Source organism: Rousettus aegyptiacus, unplaced genomic scaffold (genome assembly GCF_014176215.1).
Source record: "Rousettus aegyptiacus isolate mRouAeg1 unplaced genomic scaffold, mRouAeg1.p scaffold_m13_p_4, whole genome shotgun sequence".
Taxonomy (NCBI): domain Eukaryota; kingdom Metazoa; phylum Chordata; class Mammalia; order Chiroptera; family Pteropodidae; genus Rousettus; species Rousettus aegyptiacus.
The window spans coordinates 108,356,942-108,383,619 of record NW_023416307.1 but is presented as its reverse complement, the minus strand read 5'-3'; the positions used below and the strand labels follow the sequence as shown (position 1 = coordinate 108,383,619).

General features: G+C 35.7%; 1 protein-coding gene across 4 annotated transcripts in view; it reads left to right on the top strand.

The window, feature by feature from the left end:
* The window catches only part of PTPRG (protein tyrosine phosphatase receptor type G), a 630,255-nt gene that overhangs the window by 333,571 nt on the left and 270,006 nt on the right, over window positions 1–26,678 (top strand). For all 4 annotated transcript variants that reach the window (XM_036220040.1, XM_036220041.1, XM_016150164.2 and 1 more), the window contains exon 3: window positions 25,440–25,619. In XM_036220040.1, the coding sequence (XP_036075933.1) occupies window positions 25,440–25,619 (180 nt within the window). The remainder of the gene's footprint in view (window positions 1–25,439; window positions 25,620–26,678) is intronic.

The window sequence follows — 26,678 nt, the reverse complement described above, 5'->3', positions numbered from 1 at the left end:
TACAAGCCTACCTAAGAGATATTGTGGAGTCAGTTCTAGACAACCACAGTAAAGCAAGTTGCAATTTTTTGCTGGTGGAGGATCTTGTCTTTAATTTGTAAAAAAGGCAACATTTGTGAATGAAGCTAAGCACAATGAAACGAGGCATGCATGTATTACCTTAGGCAAGTTATTTAATCCATTAGTTTCTATTTTTAATTTACATAATACAGATAATAATAGTATTGTCTGAGCAGGGATCTAGTAAGGATTAATTAAGATGATATGTGTTCTCAACACAAAGCCAAACAGACAGTTAAGTGTATAAACTTTTCCATCATCTTCATCATCTTAATCTCTCCAGGAGACTCTTAAAAGGTGCCACAGATGTTACCTGGAAGGAGGCCAGGAAGAGAGAAAAGTGGCACTTATACACATAAACATTATCTTGGGCAAGATAAACATCTATAAACATGTATTCATTTATAACTTATTGCTTCGAATTTAGCTTTTCTTATTGTTTCTGAATGATACGTTTAGGAGTTGAGTGTGGGGATGGGCATATGTGTGATTCTCCCTCAGCACTGAGTGGGGTACATATGGACACCTTAAAATTCTAAAATTTGCGTGACTGAGGAAGGCATAGCAAACCATTTAACTTCACTTTATTGCTCACATCAGTTTGGGTTCTGTTTTCTTGGGGAAAATGTGACTTAATGCATTGTTTTGGCCACCAAATAATAAAGTTGAGGCAAATCAGCCTTCAAGGGTTGCACACTCTTGTCTTGAGGTCTTGTCCTGTTTGATCCATGTAAGTATTTTAAAATTAAAAATAGAATGAGAAAAATCCAGGCTTACTTGAAAAATCTACATGTTTCTCTGGATCTACATTTCGCAGTTTCAACAATGGGTAGGAGTTGAGTGAAAGTTGCTCTCTTTAGACCAGTTGTCCTCAAAGTGTGGTCCCTGGACCAGCACCATCAGCATCACATGGGAGCATATAAGAAATGTACATTTCTAGTTCTTACCACAAGGCTCTAAATGAGAAACTCTGAGGTGGGTGCAGAGACCTTTATTGCTAAGTCTTTTCTGGAAAGGCTCACGTAGCTAGAGTTTGACAAGTACTGTTAACATGTATTCATTTTTTATTTATTGCTTTGAACTTAGCTTTGAAATTCTCCACAGTCCTTGCCCTTCTCTGTTATCATATACCTGGCTCTATTCAACTGAGTAAAATTACCTCCGTGGTACCTAGAGACATTTTTTTGTCTGGAAACTGGTGTGGATTTTAAGGTTGGGTTGTATGTGTGTTGATTTGTGTTCTGCCTCAAGTAGATCTAACACCTTAAGCTTTTAAGCCCCCTAAGCTTCTCTAAGCCTGAGTAAGAAACACACGTTGATAAGGATGTGTATGTTTAACAGTTGACTCTCAAGACGAGATCTGGATAATAGAGTGTCTAAAAGGAATGTATTATTTTATTCCTTAAAATGTAAGGAAATCACCTCTAAGTATACTACAAAACCGAGGTTTAGAATCAAGTGCACCTAGTCGCAAAACCTCAGCTTTGCTCCTGAAACTACATGGTTTCAGATGAACACATTTAAACTCTCTGAACACAGCTTTCCTCACCTGTGAAATGGGTATAATACAACTCATCTCAAAGAGAAAAGGTAAGAGTTAAGTTATATGCCCATAGGAAACTTGTTCTTTTAACCTCAAGGTTCATTTTTAATACTCAAATCAAATTTGTCAAGCTTTTCTGAAGAATGAGCACAGACATTATGAAGTATAGTCAACATCGATGAACTCATTTGTTGATTAGTCAATAAGGCATATGTTTAATCATATATTAATCACTTTCGTGTATTTCATAAATCATGTCAAGATTATAAATCATCAAATCCTAAATTATAAAAAATGATATATTAATCAGTTTTAGTTAGTATATTATGGGTATTTAATATGTGTCAGGTACTAGTCTAGAAGCTGGGACAATACAGAAAACTATTTTAAAAGATCCATGCGTTTATGGTGCTCATCTTCCAATTTGGAGATGGAGAGAAGAGACATTAAACTAGCATATGAATAGACGAATGTTGAGATTTCACTTATTCTTTCAGATAGCGTTCAATATGGTACTTTAGTGACAGTAGCTCCTTTAAAACATCCAGGCAATCTAGCTGGAAAACAAATTTTATTAGTATAAATAGAATTGCAAGTATGATTTGGAATCTGTTTCTCAAAGAGTAGACTACAACAGTTAATGTTTTATCTTTTCAGGAATGTAAAACTAGGTTGATGGGACAGAGAGAACAGTTTTATTCTATAATCACTAAAGTGTTTTGGAGACTTTCCCAAAGGTATTGGCAAGATGGCTTTCTAACATAAATCACGACTTAGGACAAAATTAATTAGTAGTCTTTACTGAGGTATAAAGTGGTGAATGAGGTGGGAAATGTCATGGAAAGATCCTTTCTCACATACTTAAGGAATTTTCCTGGATAGTTCTCCCCATGGTGTCCACTCCCGGGCAGCATTGTACCTGTATTTATTTATTGCAGGGTTATGAGTTAATCACCCATCTCTATTGCGTCTGTCACAACAAAATGCTAGATGGAGATCAAAACCCCATGTCCAATGTGGTTAATTCCAAATCACTAAACTGCCCTTCATTCACTGCAAGGGAAAGTGAGACGACTTGTTCTATTTCTCCAGGTGCCTATAAAGCTTATAATTCTCCATTCAGGTGGATCCTCTCTTTACTACTTCAGCCCCTTTTCCCCACTCTTTATTTTATAGTTCCTTTGTCTGTCCTTGTGTCACAGCTTTATGTGTGTGGCTCAGCCTGAGCTCTAGGCTTTATTCTCCCTGCTTTTTAAAAACCTTTTTGATGAGTCGCTGGGTAGTTCTAACCCACTATTGTCATTTGATTGCATATCATCTTGTTGACCTAGAAGTTTAGAAGAAGATGCAGGCTAGATTATTAAAATGCACTCTGAACTATTCAGCCTTTTAAGAGAAGTAATCCTACAAAAATGAAATAAGTGTGTAGTTGGTAAGGAACCTAGAATAAGTACAATGGTAAGGTAGAGCTCCTAGGAGGGAATCATGTTCCTGAGTAAAGGATGTATGTATGAGTTGTTTGTAAATGGGTTCCTTCCAAGGCACCTGGAGAAATAAAGTTTTAGGTGTGCTCAGTCACTCATTCATCATGTGGGCTTACCTAAGTGTGTTCAGTATTTGGTAATAATAGTGTTCCCAGTACTGATAGCTAATATTTAATATGTAGTATTATTATTATTTGCAAGACACCATTTTAAGCTCTTCATTATTTTACTGTTATAATTTAGATACTATTTCTATCACCATTGTACAAGCAAGGAAAGTGAGGTGCAGACAGTCAGATAAGTTGCTGAGGGTTTTTTACCTACCAAGGGGCAAAAGTGAGTGAGACTCAATGATCAGGTTCTAGAATTCATGATTTTCTTCACTAAGGCTATGTATGCATGATGTCTTTCCTTATTGAACTTGTCGTCTAGTTGAACCTGATCCTTACAGCTTTATTTTCAGAACTCTAAAAGGAAGCCTTTTTTTCCATAGCAAAAAGCAAGTCTTTATTCTAGCTCTGTCTGCATTACTGCAGGATCTGAATTAATGGAGTTCAAAGGAGTGGGATTTAATCATAGTTACCATGCCTTTGCACTCGTCATGTGACTTGCGTATCAGCAAGGTATTCCATATTGACTGATGCTTACTTGTGATGTTTGGTTATTGAGTTTAACTCGGGAAGCAGCTTGCATGCTTAACTACCTGCTGGTGAATTTTTTGATGCCATGGAATATGTCAGAGCCAGTGGAGCACTGCAAGTTAATTACTTGTGTGCACAGCAGGCAGTGCTACAAAGAAGCAACCACCAGCAATAGAAAGATGAGACATTATTTGTGACACCTGAGATTGGGCTGTTAATGAGTCATCCTGATGAGTAGGGAATGGGGATATCAAGAAGGCCAGTATGGCTTTGTTCTTAAGGAGTGTTTATCCTGTGAACCGAACCATTGTTTATGTAGGTTTGCTGATGTGAGGTTGACTTGTGATGGCACTGGTGCAGTTATATGACAGGGATTCAGAATTTATAATGCCACATCAATTCCACATGAACGACGTGTGTTAAGATGACTGGAGACACTGACTTTATTTCCATTCGGTTATTAGTTTGTTTCTCACTTTACTCACTCAAGAAAGATTTACTGGGTGCTATTATGTACCAGATACTTTTGCTACACTCTATGGGAAAAATGCTAAGCAAAATGAACAGGCAGTCTTTAGAATTCCTGTATAAGATTAAACCACTACAGTCTGGGTGGAATTTGGAATGAGTGGGATTTATCTTGCAGCAACAGTGGTATAACAAGCACTTTGCTTTTACTTAGCTTGTATGTTTATATAGGTGACTTTGGGGAGGTCCATGGCCAAAGTTCTCTCCTAGCTATTTGTTGAAGTTGTCGTGAAACTTATTCTTAGGCTGGTGGACAAACAACGTAAGCTCAAGTTTTTTGAAGCATATGAATGAAAAACTAAGATTAGTGGTCCCAAAGGAAATCAATGTGGTTTTCTGAAGCTTATGACAATGTAACTGACCTAGAATGGGTGACCAGTGAAGAATTCCTTGAAAAAGTGACTCTTGACACAGAGCGTGGGCCCAAACTGATCATTATGGAATGGACGTAAGCCCTGCCACAGGTATCACAGGACTGAACTGTACCCATATTCCTAGTGAGGAATGGGCCTGTCATTGGGGCTTCTGATTGTCTGTGATTTGATCTCTCACATTAAACTGTAAAGCTTTTTTAACAAACTAGGCAGAATGAAGTATTTAAAACCACCATTAGAAAAATTTTATTATTACTCATTTTATCAGCAAGATCTTTGATTCATCTCAGCCTTTCAACTGCTTAATCTCAACTCTACTTGTCAGAAGTGGTAAGAAAGATCAGCCTACCATAGGAATGGTCTCAAACCTCATTTCAGATGTTAGTAATGCATCAAAACCCTTGGTCTTATATTAACTTCATTTTGGACATCTAAATTCATTCCCTTACTGGGAAGAAAAGCTATATAGTTAAAAGAATAAAAAGGACCCATGACATAATAATTGATAGTCACAACTTTCTGATCAGAAACGAGCGACATTCTCCCAGACGTACTGTGCATGACTGCCACTGAACACTGATTATTAATTTATCGAATTTAAGCATATGCTTTCGTGTTGGTTAAGATAGCTATGTCTTTCACTGACTATTGCTGTAGGAAAACATTTTTTGCAGTGTAATTCCTGGGGTGAAAGCAAATGGGTGCTTTAAAAAAGTATATATATAAACAAAATGTTGTGTTTTGCGACTACATATATATTATATACATGCACAAATGGCTGTTAGATTTTTTTCTATTGAATAGGTAAAACAAATATTTTAAGTAATAATAAAAGTTCTGTACGGCTAACTTTAGATATAAGTTTAGATATAAGTTACGGTCTTTCATGGGAAGGTAGGGATAGGGAATACACATATTAAAAACATATCAAGCATATGCCTTATTAGACGTTGAGTCCGTATAAAGAAAAATTCTTTGCAATGACATTGTATGCTTTCCCGAAATAATTGCTTCTGACATTAAGCTAAATGGTTGATGCCATTCTGATCATGAGCAAGTACTACATTTGGCTTATAAAATGACCTGAATCCTTACATTTTGAGAATTCTGTTTTATCAAACCTTTGTGGTTGTGGTTATTACAGTTATGGTGGATATATTTAACTTCATATCCTGCTTTTTATGCTTTTCATAAGCATTTCCTTTGTTGAATGTTCTTTACAACCATGTTTCAGAGTTACATTATAGTCCATTCAATGAGTATACCCTCTCATTTTTGGGTCAGGCAGTTTTATTCTTCCTCTTTGGCATTAAGAATTAGGATATGAAGCCTATCAGTGCACAAGCCTCTTCCTTTACTAAATTGGGTTTTCTTAGGTTCTTGGATTCCCACATATAGAGTCCCAGGTTTTAACATGAAAATTATTAACATTTTAATACATATTGTGAGAATTCTACCCAAAGTATTTGTGTAAATTGTAGTGCCTTTGTCATTATCTGAGAGTACTTCTGTCTTTGTACTCTGATCACTAGTAGGTTCTTCTGTGGGAAGATCTGTTTGATATCGATTGTGAACTTGGTAAAATCAAGGTGCTACCATTTTTGAGTTGTTTTTGGACTATTCATTCAAACCCTCTTAATTTAATTTTGCTCACCTGTCAAATGGAAAGGGAGGTGGAGGAGAACATGGTAAAAATGATGACTGTGGTGGTACTTTCTGCAATTGATGATACTATTTTAGGAGATTATAAGAAGAAAAATATGTGTTAACACGGTTGGTCCATCTTACAGAACATTTGTAGTGTGGTTATTCTTATAGCTCACCTTCATTTAAACCCTTAAGTTCTTCTGAGACATGTTACCTGTTCTCCACACGTATCACTGAAAAGTTGATGTCATGTATGATTAAGTCTAAGAGTACAGATGAGTCTGTTTTACTAGAATTTGTGTTCCCACTCCATGTGACTAAATGCCTTTGTGCATTAATTTCTACATCTAGTAATGGGAACGTAATACTATATTTGACATAGGATGTGATGAGGAGTAAAACGGAATATTATAGGCCAATCAGCTGGTCCAACGAATGGTTCATTAATTGTAGGTAACTGTGGCCACCACAAGAGTGGCTGTGGTAGTATACACAAGAATGTCTTGCCCGTTGGGGCAGAGAACCTTGTTCCTCAGGAATGTTCCAGTGTATGCTAGATGCAGAGCTCCATAAAAATGAGCCTTGAAAAAAACCTTGGATAAATATTTTCATCAGTGAATGCATAATAGGAGTAGTAAAGGATTATCAATATGTCATGGATAAATTAATTATTCTTTTGTGGAATATTAATTAAATATGTGAAATAAAAAAATAACAGTTGGGCACACGGTAGTCCAGTATTGAATTGTGTGACGCAAATTATCTTTCTCAGAAAATGTGTTGAATAAAATGGGGAAAGCTTTATTTAGAGAGACAGAATGTGGGTAAGTTGGTTAGTAGAGGGTGATCAGGGAATAAAGTGAGGAGATGATAAGGTGGATCTGGGCTTTCCAAATTATACTTAAAATTTTTTTTTTCCTGAAATACATTGCAGACTTAGTGTTCTTCATTCCTTTCATCTTATACATGCTTTGTGGACCCTGGTGAGCACATCTGACTATTGAGGACTAAAATGTGGCTTCTTCCAGTTGTACGTAGCCAACCTAGGTAGCAAGCCATCTGGCCCAGCATGCTTCATGGCTGTGATGGTGGAGGAGAGAAAAAAGGATAACGTTTTTACCCCTGGAGAGCTGCAGTGAGGAGGCGGAACATGGCCATGTGCTTTCTAAGTTATATCTGCAGGTTATATTTTTTACATGGGTTTGCAAATTAATATGAAACCAGTGAGGTTGTTTTCAAGATTACATTTCAAAATAAATTTGTGGTAGTTTTGAGGTAGATCTGTCTCTAGCTGTAGATGGATTCCTGTTATTCTTTTTAGCATGGATAATTGTTCATTTGACTTCAGTCATAAATATTCTTAAGCAATTTAATGAAATGTCACTTTTTTTTTAAACCATGTGAAGCATCTCTTCTGGTTGTTTGTGTTAACGTCAATTCAAGTTAATTTGTTTCAACAGCATAGAATATCTGGGTGACTTTGGAATGGCTGAGAAAATTTTTTCTTGTGAGTAAAGGAAAAAAATGATTTTAACTCCTTTGTCATCTCCTAATTATCTGTGTTTTAGTGTTAGAAAGAACATCATACTTAAGGACTTTCCTCTCTATTTTTAAAAATTACCATAAGAAGTGCAGAAAATAGAAATATCTAATGAGGCCTAAAGAAAACATTGTCACCGTATTTTCAAATTTGGTGTTAACTGCTTCTTTGGAAGCTAATTTAATAGCTTTGTCTGCAAATCATAAGTAATACTCGAAGGACAGATACCTAATGTGTGTTTTGGTTTGACATTCTAGTTGTTAATGTGTATAAAATTATCCATAAATATGCAAAGGAAAAACACCTTTGGGATTAGAAGGAGTTGTTTGGCATAATTAATAGTAAAGGTAAATTAGTAGTGGTATCTTAATTGTAATTTTTAAGGTGGATATTCAGAATTTATTTTGAACTCTCATTGAAAATTCCAGGATCTGGATCTGCATCTTAAAGTCATATTGAATTCTTGATTTTAACCTTGGTAGATATACAATGGCAACTTAGGAAAGAAACACCCAGTAAAGGAATTTGAGCCAAGTTAGCTCATATACGGGAGAGTATACCAGCCACTTATTCTAAATTTCCTGAAACCTTTAGTGTGAGGTTGGTCAACTTTTTATTTATTCTCTGTCCCTCCATTAGTTCATTAATTTCCCAGGGTGGTTTGAATATTAGTGAACGGTAGTTTTAAGGAGCACTTAATTTCCAAAAGTGCAGGTTGCCAATTGTAAGCTTGCCATCATGGAAGGACATAGCTGGGAATATCTCAGTGAGAGACAGTTTAAGACCCTAGTCTCACTGGAACTATATCTAGCCATTCAGTGGAGAAACTTTTCCGTGTTTGGTAGAGGTAGTGCAAGGAAGTCAATATTTGTATGTTGATTTCCTGTGTATGTTACTCAATGTTTCTAGTATAAGAACAGGATTAAAATTCCGCTCATGTTATTTACATTGCTTTCACAGAGCTGAGTGCCATGTATGAACTAAGTAAAATGTTTGCGTTTTGAAGCAAAAGCAGATTATAGATTGGTGACTAAGAGTTGTCTGTGACTAAGTATTTCAAAAACTGTGTTTCTAGAAGTGTGGCTGCATTGTGTTATGAGAGAATATGGAATGTAAGTACATTTCCAGTTAAAAATTTCTCTCTGTACCATTTGGTGTAATGGAAGTGTTCTAACACTGGATTGTCATGACGGTAGTACAACCCTACAAATTCACTAAAATCATTCAATTGTATACTTGAAATTTAAGTATGGTTGAATTTAAGCATCTATGTTCTATCTCAATAAACTTGTTTAAAACTCTCTCTATTTTAAACCAGGATTACCTCGTTGTTTATGTTTGTTAGGATATTTTATTTATTTATTTATTTATTTATTTATTTATTTATTTATTTATTTATTTGATTTTTTATGAGTTTATTGGAGCCAAACTGACAGTGCCAGGGAGCAAGATCTCAGATGCTCCTTTTTTGAATGTTTATTGACCGATGTATATATAGCAGTGCACATAAGAGGTTCATCCCTATCCTTTCAGAGTTTGCATTCCGGTTGTTGCCTTGAATAGACAACAGAAAACATCCAAAATGAATAAATACGTAAAATGTTAGGAAATGAGTGCTATGGAGGAAAAAATAAAAAGGGAGAGGAAGTATATTGGGATAAGGGATATAATTTGCTTGACAGAGCAGGTCTTGTTGAAAAGTGACATGTGATTGACAGTCTCAAGGATGTGAAGGGTTACTTGTTACCGTAGGTAGGCCAGCAGGAATATGCTTGACACGTTCAAGGGACAGCAAGGTGGTCTGCGTGGTTCATATAGAGGGATCAATACAGAAGGAAGTAAGGCTACGATCAGGACGGTAATTGGGGGCAGGGAGCAGATGCGTTCAGCCTTGTAGACTATTTTTTAGGTCTTTGGCTTTTCCTCTGAAAGATGAAGGATGCCGTTGAGGGTTTTAAGCAGTGAGTGACATGACCTAACTTATGTTTTAACAAAATCACTGGCTACTGTGTTGATAATAGACTGAAGGAGGGAAATGTGAGTCAGCAAGTAAGCATAGGGGACAGTTACAGTAATCCCTGAGTGAGATGATGGTGGCTTGGGCCTGGGTGGTAACAGGTAGGAATGGCTAGAAGTAGTCAGCTTTCAAATCTGTTGTGAAGGTACAGCCTAAGATTCGCTGTTGCATCTGGGGAATAAGATAAAAAAGGAGTAAGGGTTGAAACCACATGTTTTGCTTGGAGCACTTGAAGGATGCCCAAAGACCACAGTTCAAGACCGCAGTAGCAAGTTCAAGACAGGAGAAAGATCCTGAACTTCAGGTTTGCACATGTGAAGTCTGAGATGCTTAGTAATCAGTAGTGGAGACATGGTGTAGGCAGATGGATTTTGTGATCAAATGTCCCCCGTAGGGCCTGCAGCTTCTGCCGGAGCATGTCGTGAGGGGTCAGAATCGGTACCCCTTTCAGAACAGCAGCCCTCCAGGCTTGCAGGGCAGTGTTACCGGCGACTTCTTCCAGGCTCAGCAGGAGCAGATGTGCCCAATGGAACTCAGAACTTTTTGGACAAATGAATAAAACTTAATACCCACATTGCTATTGGCCTGAAGTCCACAGTTGAGTACAACGGCTGCAAAGAGAATGAAATCTGATTACAGCATATTTTTCTGTCTCTGTCCAGCATCTTTTGAAAATGATTATTTTATATTGAAACTTTGTATTAGCAGTTTATGTGCAAGGAAGGGACTTCTAATTTTCTAATTAGAGAGCTTGTTTTTCACAACCAGGATTTTACTTTTTTAGAAATCAATAAACATTTTCTGTGTGATATGTGCTCCTGAACTGAAAAATTCCAGCTAAGTTCATCAGTAGGGTGAACAGGAATTGACATAAGCTCGCATCATTCAGTGTTGTAGTTCTAGAATTAACAAGGACAAGTGTATGGGTCCCGATTTCAGTTTTTTTATTAAATCTATTTCTTATGCATCTTGCCAAATAGGATTCTTTATTGTATTGTCTGAAAAATGATTAGTTTCTTCCCCTTTTAAAGAGAGTTCCAGACATTATAGGAGTCCTCTAAACTGTCAAATTGTGCTCTGTTTTCTTAAAAATGTGGTCAGGAATTTTTTTTTCTCTCATGGTATTAGTGATACTTAATCACCTAGTTAAAGAATTACTAAAGCAACACCACACAGTATGCCTTAAGCAAAAGTTTTTTCTTTTTATTTGAGTGTTCACTGTGGATATCTGTTGCCTTAACACTCTTTTCTTCACAGTGAGTTGGTATTTTTCTTTTAATATTTAAAAATCTTTTGTTACTTTAATTAAGGCAAACACTCTTAGAACACAAAGATGTGTGTGATTTCAGTTAGGTGTGCATGTAATTTTTCCTTTGTTTTTTTTTTTTTTTTCTCTGTCTTAGTTTTTCAATGCTTATGGCATGCATCTTCTCAAATTTAGTATGATAATTACAGGACATTCTTTCTTTCTCTGAATAGCTGTCTTTAGACAACAAAAGCAGTTGGTTACTCACTTCATTTATCATCATACTTAGCTTTGTGTCCCACCTACAAAGACTTGATTTTGTTAAAAATGTTAGTACTTTGATGATATTTTCTTTTCTGATTTTGAAGAACCAAGGTCAAAGCTACCAGTAGGCTATTTTCCTCAACCTGTCACTTAGGCTGAGAGATTCAGTTCTTTGTGGAGCAGCTTTTTTGGGACCTAGACATGTAATCCAAGTTGAAATTGACCTCCAGATTTGGTTAATATTAGAACTGTCTAGAAGAATCCATCCATTTAGATATCACTATAGCAGGATATTTTTTATTGGGGGACTTTGGAACCAACTGTCTGTGTTTGAGTCCTGACTCCACTACTTGCTTAATGGTATGATCTAAATACCAAATAAATTAACTGTAGTATTTTCATCCATAAAATGGGGATAGTACTGTCAGGTGCAAATAAGATAATCAATGGGCCATTGTCACTGGCCTGTAAATGTTAGCTGTATATAAGGAATGAGTGTGAAGTGGAGAGTTACTAGGAGAGTGATCTTGGACAAGTTACTCTCTGACCCTCACATGCCTCATCTATGTAACAGGGATAATAACGAAGTTTATAGCTTCTGGTTGATTTGGGTATTATGTTAGATGATATCTGTAAAGCACTTGGTGTGTGCAGTGTCTGGTATCAGTACTTGGTGTCAGCTCTTCGTACTATTCATGGCTATTTTCATTGTTCTCAAAACACAGTTTCCCGGACCCCTCTCTTGGAGATGCTGATATGGTGGCTCAGGAATGTGGATTTTGTTTTTAAAGAAGTTCTCTAGTGCATGAAGCCCAGCCCTGGTCTTCGGTTCAGCATTTAGGAGCCACTGATTCCATTCTCAATGGCCTTGTCTTGCCACTTAAATCCTGAAATGAAAATGTGTTTCACTTACAAATAAAATTCCTGTTTGTTTTGTGGTGACCACTTTCTCAATATAAATGATCCCATCTATAAGAGTTGCATTTGTTTCTCTTCCATCATTGATCAGTTTGGTCCTTAAAAATAAAATAGTGATCCTTAAAGTTTGTGAAGATTTTAATCAAACATTTTATTTTGACCACAAATTTTCAACAGAATGAAAAAGAAGCTGGCCATTTTTGTGTTTTCATAGATTTGTTATTTTTTTTATAATTCTCTTGTATGCTTCATTTATTTCATGCAACACTTGTTTATCCAATGCCTGCACTGTGTGGAAAACAAGAGTGAGGAAATTAAAGTATATCTTGACCTCGAAGCACTGTGTGCTAGTATTCTTCAGGGAGGGACCACTCCTGTTTTAGAGCTTAGCCATATGTTGAAAACATGACAAAATTTTCAAATGCAGCCAACAGCGGTATCTGAATTTCAGATAGAGCCTTGACAGAATAGTTCTTGATATTCTCGGAGTTGAGATGGAGAAATGAGGATTCGTAGTAGATTGGAAAACTTTCCAGGGGATTCTGACTAAGCACCACTGTAATGGTAGAGAGTGATACCCTTGGCCCTGATGTTTTGAGTATTTTTATCAACAACTTGACAAAGGAGATGGATTTATTTGTGAATGGCGTGTTGCCGGGAGGCATAGATCTGAAATTTGATGACAAATCAGGATCTCCCCAGTTCCTGAGAGGCAGGAATGATGGATGAAAATTAAATATGATTTAATAGAAAAGCAGCGGGTGGTAGAGCCGAATGGGAGAGCTGTGCAGACTGGTTGTAGTCACAGTGTCAGCGCTTGTACAGCTAGTAAGTTGAATCTCAGTTTTCCATTTGTAATAACTTACAGGGAGAATTATTAATTAATGGAATTTTTATATGGGGTTAAAATATAAAATTATAGTGAGAAACATAATGTCTTCTCAGTAATATTGACTTTTTAATATAGTTATCTCATTTTAAGATTAAAATAAGATATCTGCTTTAAGATGGATGCCGCTTAAAAGACACATGAAAAGACCCAAGGATCTTTTTTGCCCACATAATTCCATAATCTTTCTTTCCTCAGCCTTGTTTTCTATTATTGCCCCTTCCCCAAGTTTCCTTTTAAGACATTTTTTTTCCCTAATCACCCTCTAGTCCATGAAGATTTAATACCATAGATAGATGGTATATCTGATTATGTACTCGATATATATCTGTGCTTTAAAGATAAAAAGAATAATAAATTTTGCCTCCAAGAACAAACTTTCACTATATTGGGAGTACATGCCATAATCTATTAAGAACTCAGAGTTCTTTGAGAATGTTTCCAGACCAAGGTCTTAGAAGCGAATATATCCAGTTTTTTAAATAAGTTTTTGTTGTTGTTAATTACACAAGTACTACATGTATATATTCTTAAAATAATTATCTTTCTATATTATAGTAACATCTTTTGAATTCTCATCCCAGAGGTAACCACCATTAACAACTTAGCAGGTTTCCTCTTAATCTTTATCTTTTTTGTCACTGGATTTGTTTTGTATTAATTTTTTTTTTACCTGATGTGATATAATTCTATAATAATAATGTCTCTGCAACTAGCTTTTTCCCCAATGAATGGTGTCAGATACTCCTTCCTCCACTTTAAATTTCTATAAATTTTAAAAATTTAACTTTAAGCAATATATTAATGTGGTTTAAAGTTCAAAAAGTGAAAAAGAGGTAAGTACTGAAATACTTCTATCCTTATTTCCTCATCATTTACTAGTATTATGGTTCTTATGTGCTTTCAGATATATATATATATATATATGTATATATGTAGTCATTTGTTTTGTCATTTTAAACACAAATGGTACCGTATTATAGTGTCATACAAAAAATATAACTTGAAAGTTTTACCATTTTATCTTAAGGAGTTTTCTTTCTTTTCTAGTCTACACTATTCCATGGCACTGGTTGCCAGTTTAGTTAATTAGACCTTTGGTGACATATATGTTGTTTCCAATCTTGAATATTACCAGTGATGCAAGTAGTAATTAACTATCCCTAACTTTGTATAAATGAAAGCGTGTTTGCATAATTAATGTCAGGGTCAAAGGAGTGCATGTTTGTATTTTTAATAGTTATTGCAAAGTTTCTTCTGTAAAGATTATTTCAGTTGCTCAGTAGCTGTAAATGGAAGCACTTATTTGAATACATCCTTGCTAACAGTGTGTAATCAAAAATCTTGATGTTTGCACATTTAGCAGGTGAAAGAATGCATCTATATAATTTCAATTTGTGTTTCTCATTATTGGTGAGGCACAGAAACTTTTCCTATCTTAAGTGGCCATTCGTGTTTCCTTTTTATGAACTGTTGGTTCATTTTCTTTGCCCATTTTTATATGGGATTTTGGATTAGTGATTTCTAGAATCTCTTGATACACTAAAGAATTTTCCATTGTTTCGTATGAATTGCTAATGTTTGCTGATTATTTGTGTTTTGATTTTTTTATGGCACCTTCCGCAATCAGAAAATTAAATATTTCTTTAATGTATTTGATTTTACCAGGTTTTTCTGACTTTGGGTTTTTTCCTTTGTACATGATATGCAAAAATGCGTTCCCTACTTTAAATTTTTCCATAACTTTTTTTAGACTTTTATTTATTTTAAATATTTAAATCTTGGATCCAGTTGGAACTTTTTGTAAAATAGGATTATCTACTTTGGCACCATTGTATAGTTTTAAGTAATGGATGTAGTTTGTTTAGCCAGTTCCTATTGATGTATATTTACATTATTGCCAGTTCTTTCAGATTATAAACAAAAAGCCAGAAGGTAAATATTTTGGGTTTTGTTGCCTACTTCACAGCTGTTTAAGTCTTGTGTTAAAGCACAAAAGCAACCATAGATAATATGTAAAAGAGTGGATGTTGCTGTGTTCCAGTAAAACTATTTACAAAAGCAGATATTGGGCCTTGATTTGGCTCATATGCCATAGTTTGCAAACCTCTGTTTTAGAGCATGGGTTCGTTTCGTAGGTCTGGAATTGACTCCTTGATCTGTCATTTACTATATGCGGGCCAGTTTTGCAGTTTCTAAGCTTCAATTTCTTTATGTTTGAAATGGGGGAAACTAGTACGTACTTGACAGGATTTGTTGAAAGGGTCAAAGGAGATAAAAATGTAGAAAGTTTCCGTCACAAATCCTGGCACATAGTGAATATTCTCCAAGTAGATGATGCCGTATTGATGTCAATTTACTGATGTATACTATTAAATAGTCACTCAGTAATTTATAGTTGGTGTTGGACAAGGGTGTCAAAATACTCGTCAGTCAAGATAAATTATATTTTAATCTTTTTTTTATTGATTTTTTCTTTTATCTGACTCCAGTATGACTTTGTAGAGCACCATTGCTGATAATGTCTTTAAATAAAGTGCTATATTTTATTCATCATGAAATTTTTGCATTCATTTTAAATTTTAAAATATTTATCTTGATAACTGAATTTTGGGGGAATGCCTCATCCTAGTCCTAGTCTTAACATTTTTGTACATTTTTTATTTATTGAGTAGCTTCTGTGTGCTGCATGAACAAAATAGACAAGTCCTGATGTCTTGGAGCTTATTTTTTCATGGACCATATACAAGGAAGAGAAATGACAAAAAACAAACAGTGATGGAGTTGCTGTTTTAGATAGCTAAATTAGTGAAGGCTCCTCTGGTTAGCTGAATGAATGGAGTTGTTCATGTTCTTTTGTCACTGTTCTGCTAAATCTCTCTAATTTTTTTCTAGATCCTCTATTTTGGAAGTTAACTTACATTATGAATTTATTTCAATAGAGAAAAGTACAACTTAAAGTGAACTATTCACAGTGTGACAGAGACACAGAATCCATCATGTTGTTTTGGCTTTACTTCATAAAATGTTTTATGTCTAGACATTTCCCCAGATAACGTTTAATAGTTAATACATTTTGGAGCATACATTCCTCCTTTTATAGTTGTCATAGGAAGGGTGTTAATCATCCTGTCTGCACCCTCTGAAGTGTTTGCCAGTCCCACACCCTGCTTGCATACCAGTCCCTTCAGCTGTTGAGTGAGTGCCTCATAAAACTGTTTTTAATTTCTTGTTCTTTTTCCTCAGACCTTATGTCAGTAGGCTGGTATATAGACAATTATTCCTCCCAAACACCAGATTCCTAAATTCTTTCTCTGGAAATTTTGCCCTTTTCCTCTTTGTGACTGGAATTTCTCATGAGTTGAAGCAGTTTATGTTCGACAACACATTGTGGGAAAGGCGTCCCATCCAAAGATAGGAAATCCCAGGCTTTAGCTGTCTGTTTTGTTTCCCTCCCTGTAGGGCAGCCTTGACCTCTGGGAATAGTGCAGGGTCCCCTCCACCAGTCTTCCCTGTGAAATAATTTGTGCTGTAGCTCCGCTCTGAGGCAGAAGACTTTGGTGAGAGGGAACTGTTCCCATTAAAACTTTCAGGGATTCTTATCCCATGACCCCAGTGTTACCAAGAAAGTAAGAATTTACAGCAAGGGACTTCAGAGTTTGTTCCCTCTCCTTTTGTCTAAATGAGATCTTTAAACCCTTATCCAAGTATGTTTCTCTTCTATAGGGAAAGAGAGTAGGAAGAAAGAGACGGAGGAGGGAGGGGCAATCGGGAGATGTTATCCTTATATATTTCATCCAGCATGCAGTCCTGATTTTTACCTTTATAATTTGACATTTTTATCTTAGTGATAAATGTGGAAAGAATTCAATAATTTAACTATTGGTCTTTTAAGACCAGCATTCTGATTTTATCTTATTTTTTTTTGTCACAAAAGCCTACTCAAGCTATTTTAAATAGAAAGACACTTAAAATTGAAAAGTCTGGAGATAAAATTTTAATTTTAGGAATGGTTTTGATCAGGTCCTACATATTTGTGTGTCTGTGTGCGTATGTACTTTTTCCTCCTGCCTTTTTACTTGTCAACTTTGGCCTCTAGCTGATTCCCTGTTGCTTTCAATTCAGCCCACTCCCTTCCTCTTCTTCATTCACATTCCGAGAGGAAGTTGGGTTCTTCCCTTTGGGTCTGAACAGAAGTCTGGAGCCTTTTTTTTGAATAGTACTGTTGCTGTGTGGGGGTGATTTGAACTTTGATGTCGCCCCAGAACTTTGGTGTCACACCAGTAGCATAAGGCATGGGGATAAGGGTGAAGAAGTGTAATTAGCATTATTCTCCAACTCTTCCTCATTGACTACAGTGAAGAATCACAGGTCAGTGAGATTTAGAAAAACTGTTCCCATTGCGGCCAGAGTTTCAATAACACACACCTCTCAGTCCTTATCACTGATGAAGAAATGAATTTCAGTACCAACCTAAGTCATTCCTTCTGACAGGAAATCCCATGCACTAATTGGCTTAGTCCTGGGTTAACCCCTTCCTAAGTCAATCTCTTTGTCAAGGAGTAGGGAAGTAAACTAGGTGCCAAATGCCAATCAGGAGCTATTTCTGGAGCCAGGAGCAGGGCCATGCCATCCAGAACTTAGGGTGAAGATGTCATTCTAGAAGAAGGAGTAGATAATCACATTTACTGAACACTTCATATGTGCCAGATACTGTTGAACATGATCTGTATGTAATTATTTAATCTTTATCACATTCCTGTGGTTACCTTTAAGGATGTGTTCAATGGGGTTGAAGGTTTGCTAGACTATCAGCAAATGTTTGATATGCCTATTTGATTCTGCCAGGTGTTTGTAAAAGATGTTTTATAGAATTTAAAACTCTTATGAGTTTAGAGATGATATGATAGAATCTTGTAATTTGTGTGTAAGGAGACTGAATCATTATAAGACTTGACCACTGCATCAATCAATTCCACTTTCTAGAGTAGAAACGGAAATGGAAAGAGTAACTTTGTGACATGGCTGCCACTACTTGGTCCTCTGGTACCCTTGTCAGCATTGCTAATTAATCTTGTCTTTATCAATAAGTAATCATACAGTCATTTGGTATTTTTCACTATGCCATGTGAACGTTTTAGTCCTTGGATGTTTGTTTATGTTAAGTTTTATGGAGACCATCAGAATTCTGGAAGAACTGATCTCTGTCATAAGGAGAGTGTTGATTGCTTAAAGACAAACTTGACTTGAAGGTTGAAAACCTCAGGTCTGGAACAAACTTACCTGTAGTTTATAAACACTTCAGATGTTTGGCATTGGACAATAAGAGTTGTGACATTTTTGTTAATAGCTCAGTTGCTTTTTGTAACCAATTTCGTGTAGTATGTACAAGAAGCAAAAATAACGTTGGCACAACTTTAAACAATATTAGTTAGATTTCGAATGAATAAACCATTCCAATTAGTAGTAAAAAGTTTGATTTCATGTTTGGATGTGGGTAGATTCCACTTGAGAGATTTAACTTTTTAATTTCAGGTACATCTGCACAGGTACAGACTGGGTCTTTAAAGGACCTTTAGGATACTCTGGTCTGTGGCTTGTATGCATGCTTACAGTGCAGAAGAGTTAAAATAAGCACCAGAGAGATCGTCAGCATCAGGATTTGAATCTGGGACTCACAATATAGAGATTTGTACTGTTTTACATTCGACTTGAAATTACTTTTAACATTCAATGGTAAAATAGAAACTCTGGGAAATGAAGCAATTTAATTGTTGGTTAAACAAATAAAGTAGTTCTCATTTCTGCTGTTACTGTCTGATATATTTTTGGTACTATGGTTAGTTCCTGATAATTACCTTAAAACACGGCATTGATGTGGAATGGAGGAATGAAGTTTTTACACCTAAAATTGTTCAATGAAAAATTTACCAAACTTGTATTATTTGGAAAGGTAAATTTACCTTCTCAAGGGCTTAAATATTAGAATGTTCCTATCAATGATGTTGAAGAACGTCATAATTATACATGAATAAAATGAAAACAGAGATCAGCAATATGAATACTTTTTAACATTTTTTTCTTTTCTTATATATATTTTTATATATAAAACAATCGATGCACAAAAGGTAATTAACTTACCAGTAGTGGAGAATGCAAACGAATTATAAGCTAAAGCCCATAAAGCTTTTTAATTAAAAAATGGAATAGTTTAAAGATGTGTTTTAGATTCGGCAGAAAATACATTAATTATACTATTAAGTAACAAAATGAATATATACATATTTTTTGGGTTGTTGCTGTTAGTTAAAAGTAGACAACAAGATACAGGATAATAACCCTGGATCCAGGTAATATGTGTAATATAAATTCCTTGAGGGAGACATTAATAAGCATATTTGACTAGAAACAGCACATAACATGTATATTATTTTTGTTTTTAATTAGATTTAGACAGAATTCATTATTTTTAATGGCTTTTCATTAGTGAATAGAAACCATTATTTGAATATATTATGGTAAAATAAATTCAAGGTGTATGCTTATTTTCTACAAAGAACCTCTTACGTATTTAAAGAAACCACTGTTTAGAACACAAATCATAGGCGTTTGCATTTCCTTTCTTTTAGACAAAAGTGTGATTTATGTTCTCCAAAAGTAGCATTTTTATCTTTTTTTTTTTACGTCAGGTATTAATAGCAAACTATATTGAAGTGAGACAGTTAAAGTGTAGAGAAGTCTTTTGCTAACTAGTTATATTTGTTATTATTTGGACTTCTCAAGTAATATTACTGGACTTGGTAGACAAAACGAGATGCTGCTCTCAAAAACATTTTTTTTTACTTTTTTCTTTGAACAAAATGACTGATTTAGTTCAAAATGTATGTATGTCAATCAACCAAGTTCTTTGGGTTAAATCAAGTGAGATCTCAGATGTGAGCCCAGATTTATAATATTTGTGATAATTTTTACTTGGGGAATTCTATTTGCCTTAAACAGGCCAGTCAGAATTAATCTCCAATTCTGTGATTTATTCACCCCACTGTAGAAATATGTCTTCCTGATGCTGATCTACTGACTGTAGCATCTCCAGAGGAGAAAAATACAGTGACTTGTTAATGGTACACCAAGGAGGTAGAATTGGGTTCTTTTAGTGTATAAATGGGCCATAAATTAAGCTAATAATTTTGTTCCTTAACCATAATTTTTACATGTGAATTTGACCAACATTATAAAGTTTTTGTATAACCTTAAATAATGAAGTATCAGCCATAAGCTTGCTGTATTTTCTTTAGGCCTAGCATCTCTTTTTCTTTGACTTTGCTCCATGCAAATTACTTTTTCATGAAGAGGATATGACAGCAGTCCCAGCATTAGCTATAAATCAATGCTCATCTTCTTCATCTGTTAGACTTTAGACCTGCCCTCAAACATATAACAGTAGATCCAGTAAAATCTGGATATTAAAATGTAACCCATTTAACAAAACTTAGATTTTATTTGGTTTCTGTGCAGTTTCCTAAACATGTCTTCATCTCGTTGTCAGAGTAACCACAAAAAAATCAACGAGGAAACAAACATTGGTGGGTTACTATTAACTAAATTCCAAACCTTATTCAGAGCCAGGAGTTTTCCTGCTAATTTCCATGTTTGGGTCCACCAATCTTGAATAGCACACACTGCACTTTTTGTCATGACTCCCTAGTCTTCTTTGGTCTGTGACAGTTTTTTAGAAGTCTTTCCTTCTTTTGCATGACCTTGGCATTTTTTGAGGAGTTTTGGCCAAGGATTTTGTAGAATGTTCCAGCAGTTGCTGGGATTAAGCTCCACCTCACCGAGGGGTCAGTTGTACTTTTGATTCTTGTCCTCTGCCCAAGTGGGAAACACTAGGGCCTAGTAAACGTCTCTGCACTTCAGGAAGTGAGTCCCCTCCACTGTCACATCTTCTCTAAAGCCTGTTCTGAGGGAGGGCCCCTCCTTTAATTCGTATGCCACTTAATGGCTGCCTCCACATACCTTAGCCCTCGGTTAGACTACACATTTGTTTCCTCCGTTATATAGTCAGATTCTCAAGGGTTTGCTGCATGTTTTATAACACAGGGACAATAGCAATGGTTACAGCAGCCACCACTTAACTGAGTTTTATTGTTCAGTACTGGTATAAGTACTTTTACATTGATTATCTCAGATAATCTTCACAACCACCCCTTTGATGTGGACACCATTAATTTTCCTCATCGTGCAGATGAGAAGACTGAGCTGCAGGCATCTTACTTACATTGCCCAAGGGAATTGGGGCAGTCCTGCTCCCTAGCACCCATTTCTCAGCTCTGGGACTGGTACTGAGCAAGTATTGAATTAATATTTAAATGAATACAGTGATTGATTAACAAAACTGATTGACTGACCTTCTTTGATTAGTGAACTCTGTTAAAACAGAAAAAAATAGGAGAACTTGAAAAATAATCATGATTCACAAAGGCATTGAAAGCAAAGTTCTGTTACTACTTTACTTTTAAAAACCACCGTCACTGTCAGTGGGCTGTAAATTTGCACACAGACTTGACATACAGCTTATTTTACCTTATCACCAGTCAGACTTACTTAATGTATTAATGAATAGAGAAAGAAACATCTGAATTTGACACCCTGACTTGAGATGAAGGGAGTGAGAAAAGTTGGTAAGAAGTCAGCAGATAGAATTATAAAATTAAAACCAAAATAATGTATAGAGAACTTGATTTAAGTATCATTAGAGGACAGAGCTATGCAACTTTTTAATCTCATCTTTATGTTCACTTATTTGTGCCCTCTATAATATATATTAGAGACTCACTATGTGTAGGTTTCTGTGCTAGGCTTTAGAGTAAGCTTGAACAGGATGTGGAAGGAACCTGTTCTCATAAAGTAATTGCCTAGTGATGAAGACAGACATAAATTACAATAGTAGTTAGAAGGCCAAAGGAAACCAAGAACCCATTGCCAGGAGAATGCAGAACCCTATGCATTTCTCATGGCAGCCTCCCTGACCAGGGAATATTTACTCTGAGATCAGACATTTAGCCAGGGATTTCAGATGCATTCTTTGAATTTTTTAAAAAAGAAAATATTTCTCATTATAGTTGGATGAGAAACTCAATCTAAACTGGTAGATTCATTCGGTACTGATATGCTGGATATTGGCAGTACGTCTCCATCGAGATCTCATTCCTACAAGACTCTCAACATGGGAAATTATTTTGGGCAGCCCAAGCTGCTCTGTGCTTTCTAGCCTGTCCTGCACCTTTTGAGAACATAGCCTTGTGTATTATATGGCCACGTCAGAGTTGGTGAGCTGTTCAAAATGAGTCCAGTTGCAAAAATGTAAATATCCTGCTCATTCAAGCAAGAGTCAATAAGGGGAAACTAAAGTGCAAATGACTTTTTCTTTTTATTTCAGATGGCTAATGTCATACCCAAGATAGGAAGGCATCTTGCTGATTTGTTTTCTTTCCCCGAAAAATAGGTCTAAGTTACTTTGTTTAGTATCATTTTTTTTTTACTTAAAAGCATTTATTCAAAGTTTGGAAAAACAAAGCATTCAATATTATGAGACTTGTGCAACTGCAAATGATTAATGATAAAATTCTCAGTCCTTTATAAAGTGTCTTAACACTGAAGAGATTTATATACTTTGGAATGGAAATGGAGCTTCGATGTGAGAATAGGTAATCAATACCTGCAAGCTTGGAAAAAGTGTTCTGTTTCCTCCACTAATGACGTAGGGGTTTCTGCAAGGCAAGGGTGTCTGGAGCATAAAGCACTCCAAAGAAGAATTAATTTAAAATCCGAAGTGGAAGATCAGTTTCAATTAACATTGCGCTTGAACGTATATTGGGTGGAAGTGTGAAAGCAAGCATGCAGTCAGCTTAAATCTTCAGGTTGTTAACAGTGAGTAACTGAATCCAACTGGTAGGAAGCCCGATTATATTTTTATAGAGTGCTAAATTATATGCCACCCATGTCTAGGAGGTTATGAGAAGTAATAATATAAACGGCAAATACTTTTCTGAGGTTGCAGAGTATCTTTTTTTTTTTTTTATTAGTTTGTAAATTATCAGGTCTCTGTGTGATTTTACAGGTGATAGCTCGCATTCTTACTTCTTTGGGGTTATACATGTTTGGGTTTATTTTACTATGCGTTTATTTTTCCATCGAGTGTAATTTCATTGTACTAGTGAGTTTCTGAAAGGTAGTATATATACACAATATTAAAATATTAGTTTCTAAAATTTGAATATATAAGCCAACTGTAGCTAAGCAAAATTTACATTTTGGTCAGCCAGCAAACATATCAACAATCATTTTATTCAATTTTTAATGGAATTTGTTGGCATCCGGAAGAAAATTTAAAGACTCGACAGGATAATTGGAGCCATTCATTATGTCCTCCTTTCTTTCTTTTTTTCCTTCAAATATATTGATACAACATGAAAATACAGTTTGCCTAGAATATATGCAAATTGACTCTATTCCTTTATGACTCATAATAAATTTAAGGGAATTTGACCAAGGGGCAAAAAAATAACATGAATGAGAAGACCTTGACCGTTCTGAATTTAGTAGGAAAGTTCTACAGCAAAGAAAATGGTGACTTTCACTTTTTCTAGAAGGTGATATAGCACTTGTAACTGATTTTGAAAAGTACTCCAACCAAGGTGGCTACATGTTTGTCAATGAGTAAACAAGTTATGTTGTTGTTGTTAGTGCCTTTTATCTTACTGTTTGGGATGAGGATTAGGGGAAATGACCCAAGCATAGAGAGAGGCTATTATTTGCCAGAAGATAAGAATGTGAATCATTTTTAGGGAGCTACATCAACTGCTTTTGCAGTCATGAACCTTCCATTACCATGTCCGAAAAGATTTTCTGTGTTTGTCTCTTTTTCATGGTACCATTTTTTACATCAGCTGTGAACATTTCCAATCTTAGGGAGGATGGGAAAACTCATGGTAAATAGGTGTGTGGTGGTGGGATGGACACAAGTGTGGGCTCTTATTTAGTAGTGGGGAGACTTGAGATATCTTTGTGTACATCATACAAGGTTAGGTATAAAGCGAAGCCCAAAAATATGGATATTGGATGGGTGTGTCTCCTAAAATCACTTTGGCCATTCCTCCTCATTTATCTGATTGATGTGTGAAGAAATGTAAAGCTAAAAAACCTGGGAATACATGTGTATGTATATGTATGTACACACACACACTATGCTTCATTGATGTGGTAGCCTGTGTTCTATCTTCTAAAAATTATAAAGTTTAGATTTAATGTTGAATTCTCAAAAAGAGATTTACCTTAATCTTTGTAGCAAAGGATCTTTTTATTTTTATTTTTTTCCAGCAAGCTACTCCTTTTTTTGTCACGTCACGAAAGTTAAAGGTAGGGTGCAGAAAAATCTCAGAGCTAGTTATCAAGTTAATAGACATCACCCCAGAATATTTTATTTTCAAATAGGGCAGCGGAGCAGATGTACAGTGTTTTCTCTACCTAAGCCTGATTAGTACCCATTAAGATTATGTGTTATAGTTGCATTCCCTTCCTTTATTTCTGTGGCATATGTCCCCCCAAAGTCTTTATTTATATGAGTGCTGAGTCCAGTCTGAAAGTAAGTTTATATCCCATCTCCTATGACAGAGAGGGACTGAGAAGGAGAAGCGAGAGCCTTATTTCACAGATGTAGCGACTCTGGCCAAATTGAAAAGTCTTTCAGCTAGCCGCAGGAAAATCCTGCCTCATTGGCCTGCATTATTTTTAATGCTTCTTGTCCAGTGTTGTGTTGCTTTCATTTTTAATTTTTGTTTTCCTTTGCTGCCTCACTAACTAACTCCTAGGAACTAAGAGAAAAGTTATGTTTAGGATACTGTTCACAATAGTAAAATATATTAAGTTGATTATGGTGTTTTCTGTTGAATAAATTGCTTATTTTAGGAAACATTTAAATTTTTTTTAAAATTGTGAACAACTCTAACCTGTTTAACGCTCTTAATCTGATTACTGATAAAGTTAGCAAATGTTTGATTACAAATCAAGAAGCAAACCCTTCTTAAGTAATGTATCTTCCTTAAATCTTCTTGCCCTATCAAGCAAGTCATTTGGATCCATAACTTTCAATGCACTGGAATTTTTAAAGTGGGGAGGAGTAGGAAAATATTCCTACTTGGGAGATGTGGTGCTTGGGTTCCTACTTCTTATTTGTTCAATTCCTGACCCTTCATCCATGAGGATTGAAGTATTGTTTTCTTTTAACAGGTGCCTATGGGCCTGAGCACTGGGTAACATCTAGTGTCAGCTGCAGGGGCCGTCACCAGTCTCCTATAGACATCTTAGACCAGTATGCTCGTGTTGGCGAAGAGTACCAGGAGCTGCAGCTTGATGGCTTTGACAATGAGTCTTCTAACAAAACCTGGATGAAAAACACAGGGAAAACAGGTAGACTATGTCTTCTTTAACTGTCCATGAAGCAACATGAAATGTATCTGGATTCCCTGATATTTACCTTAACTATGATTTGCTCCTTAATAGGGCACATAGCTATAGAGAACATATAGCTGAATGAGAGCTTTGGAATCAGCCTTTAGTTTGTGAACCAGCCTCTTGCTTTATGAGTTGTGTGATTTGGGGCAAATTACTTAACCACTCTCTGCCTTTGATTTTAAAAAAAATGTGATGATGTAAGTAATAAAATTATATCAACATGGTTGAATTGTAAGGATTAAATGAGTTAATGTATGTAAAGTATGTAGCACGACTGTCAAGAATCCGTTCTGTCCAGTATGGTGGCTACTGGACAGGTCCCCTGATTTCAAAGCCTGTGTGTTAGTTCCTCCTTCATGTATCTGCTTCCACTTCTGCACCTAAGGCTTTTCTTTCTTTTGACGTGGTTTATCACAGTCACAATTTAGTCACGTTTGTCTAAATTAAATTTTGATTAATTAAAATTAAGTAAGATTGAAATCTCTCCCTCATTTTTACTAGCCGCATATAATTTCTCTATCCCCCTTTGTTAGGTTGTCTATTTGCAGTGTTTGAAAGCAGAGAAGATACACATTCAGATCTTTGTGGGGAGGGGGCGGGGTTGGAGGTCACTTGATTTATTTATTTTTTTCCAGGTTTATTGTGATTTAATTGAAATATGCCTTTTTTTGTTACGGATTATTCTTTTTTCTCTGCAGAGCTTTTTAGTTCGATGTAGTCTCACTTGTTTATTTTTACTTCTTTTGCTTCTGCTTTCGGTGTCATGTTCAAATTATTATTATCATTAAGACCAATGTCAAGGAACTTTTCCCCTGTTTTCTTCTGAGTTTTGCAGTTCAAGTCAGATTTAAGGCTTTAATTCATTTCCAGTTAATTGTTGTGAGTGATATAAGGTAGGGGTCCAGTTTCATTCTTCGTATGTGAACATCTCATTTTTCTCAGCATCCTTTATTGAAGAGACCATCCTTTCCCCATTGAGTGTTCTTGCCTCTCTTGTCAAATATTAGTTGACTA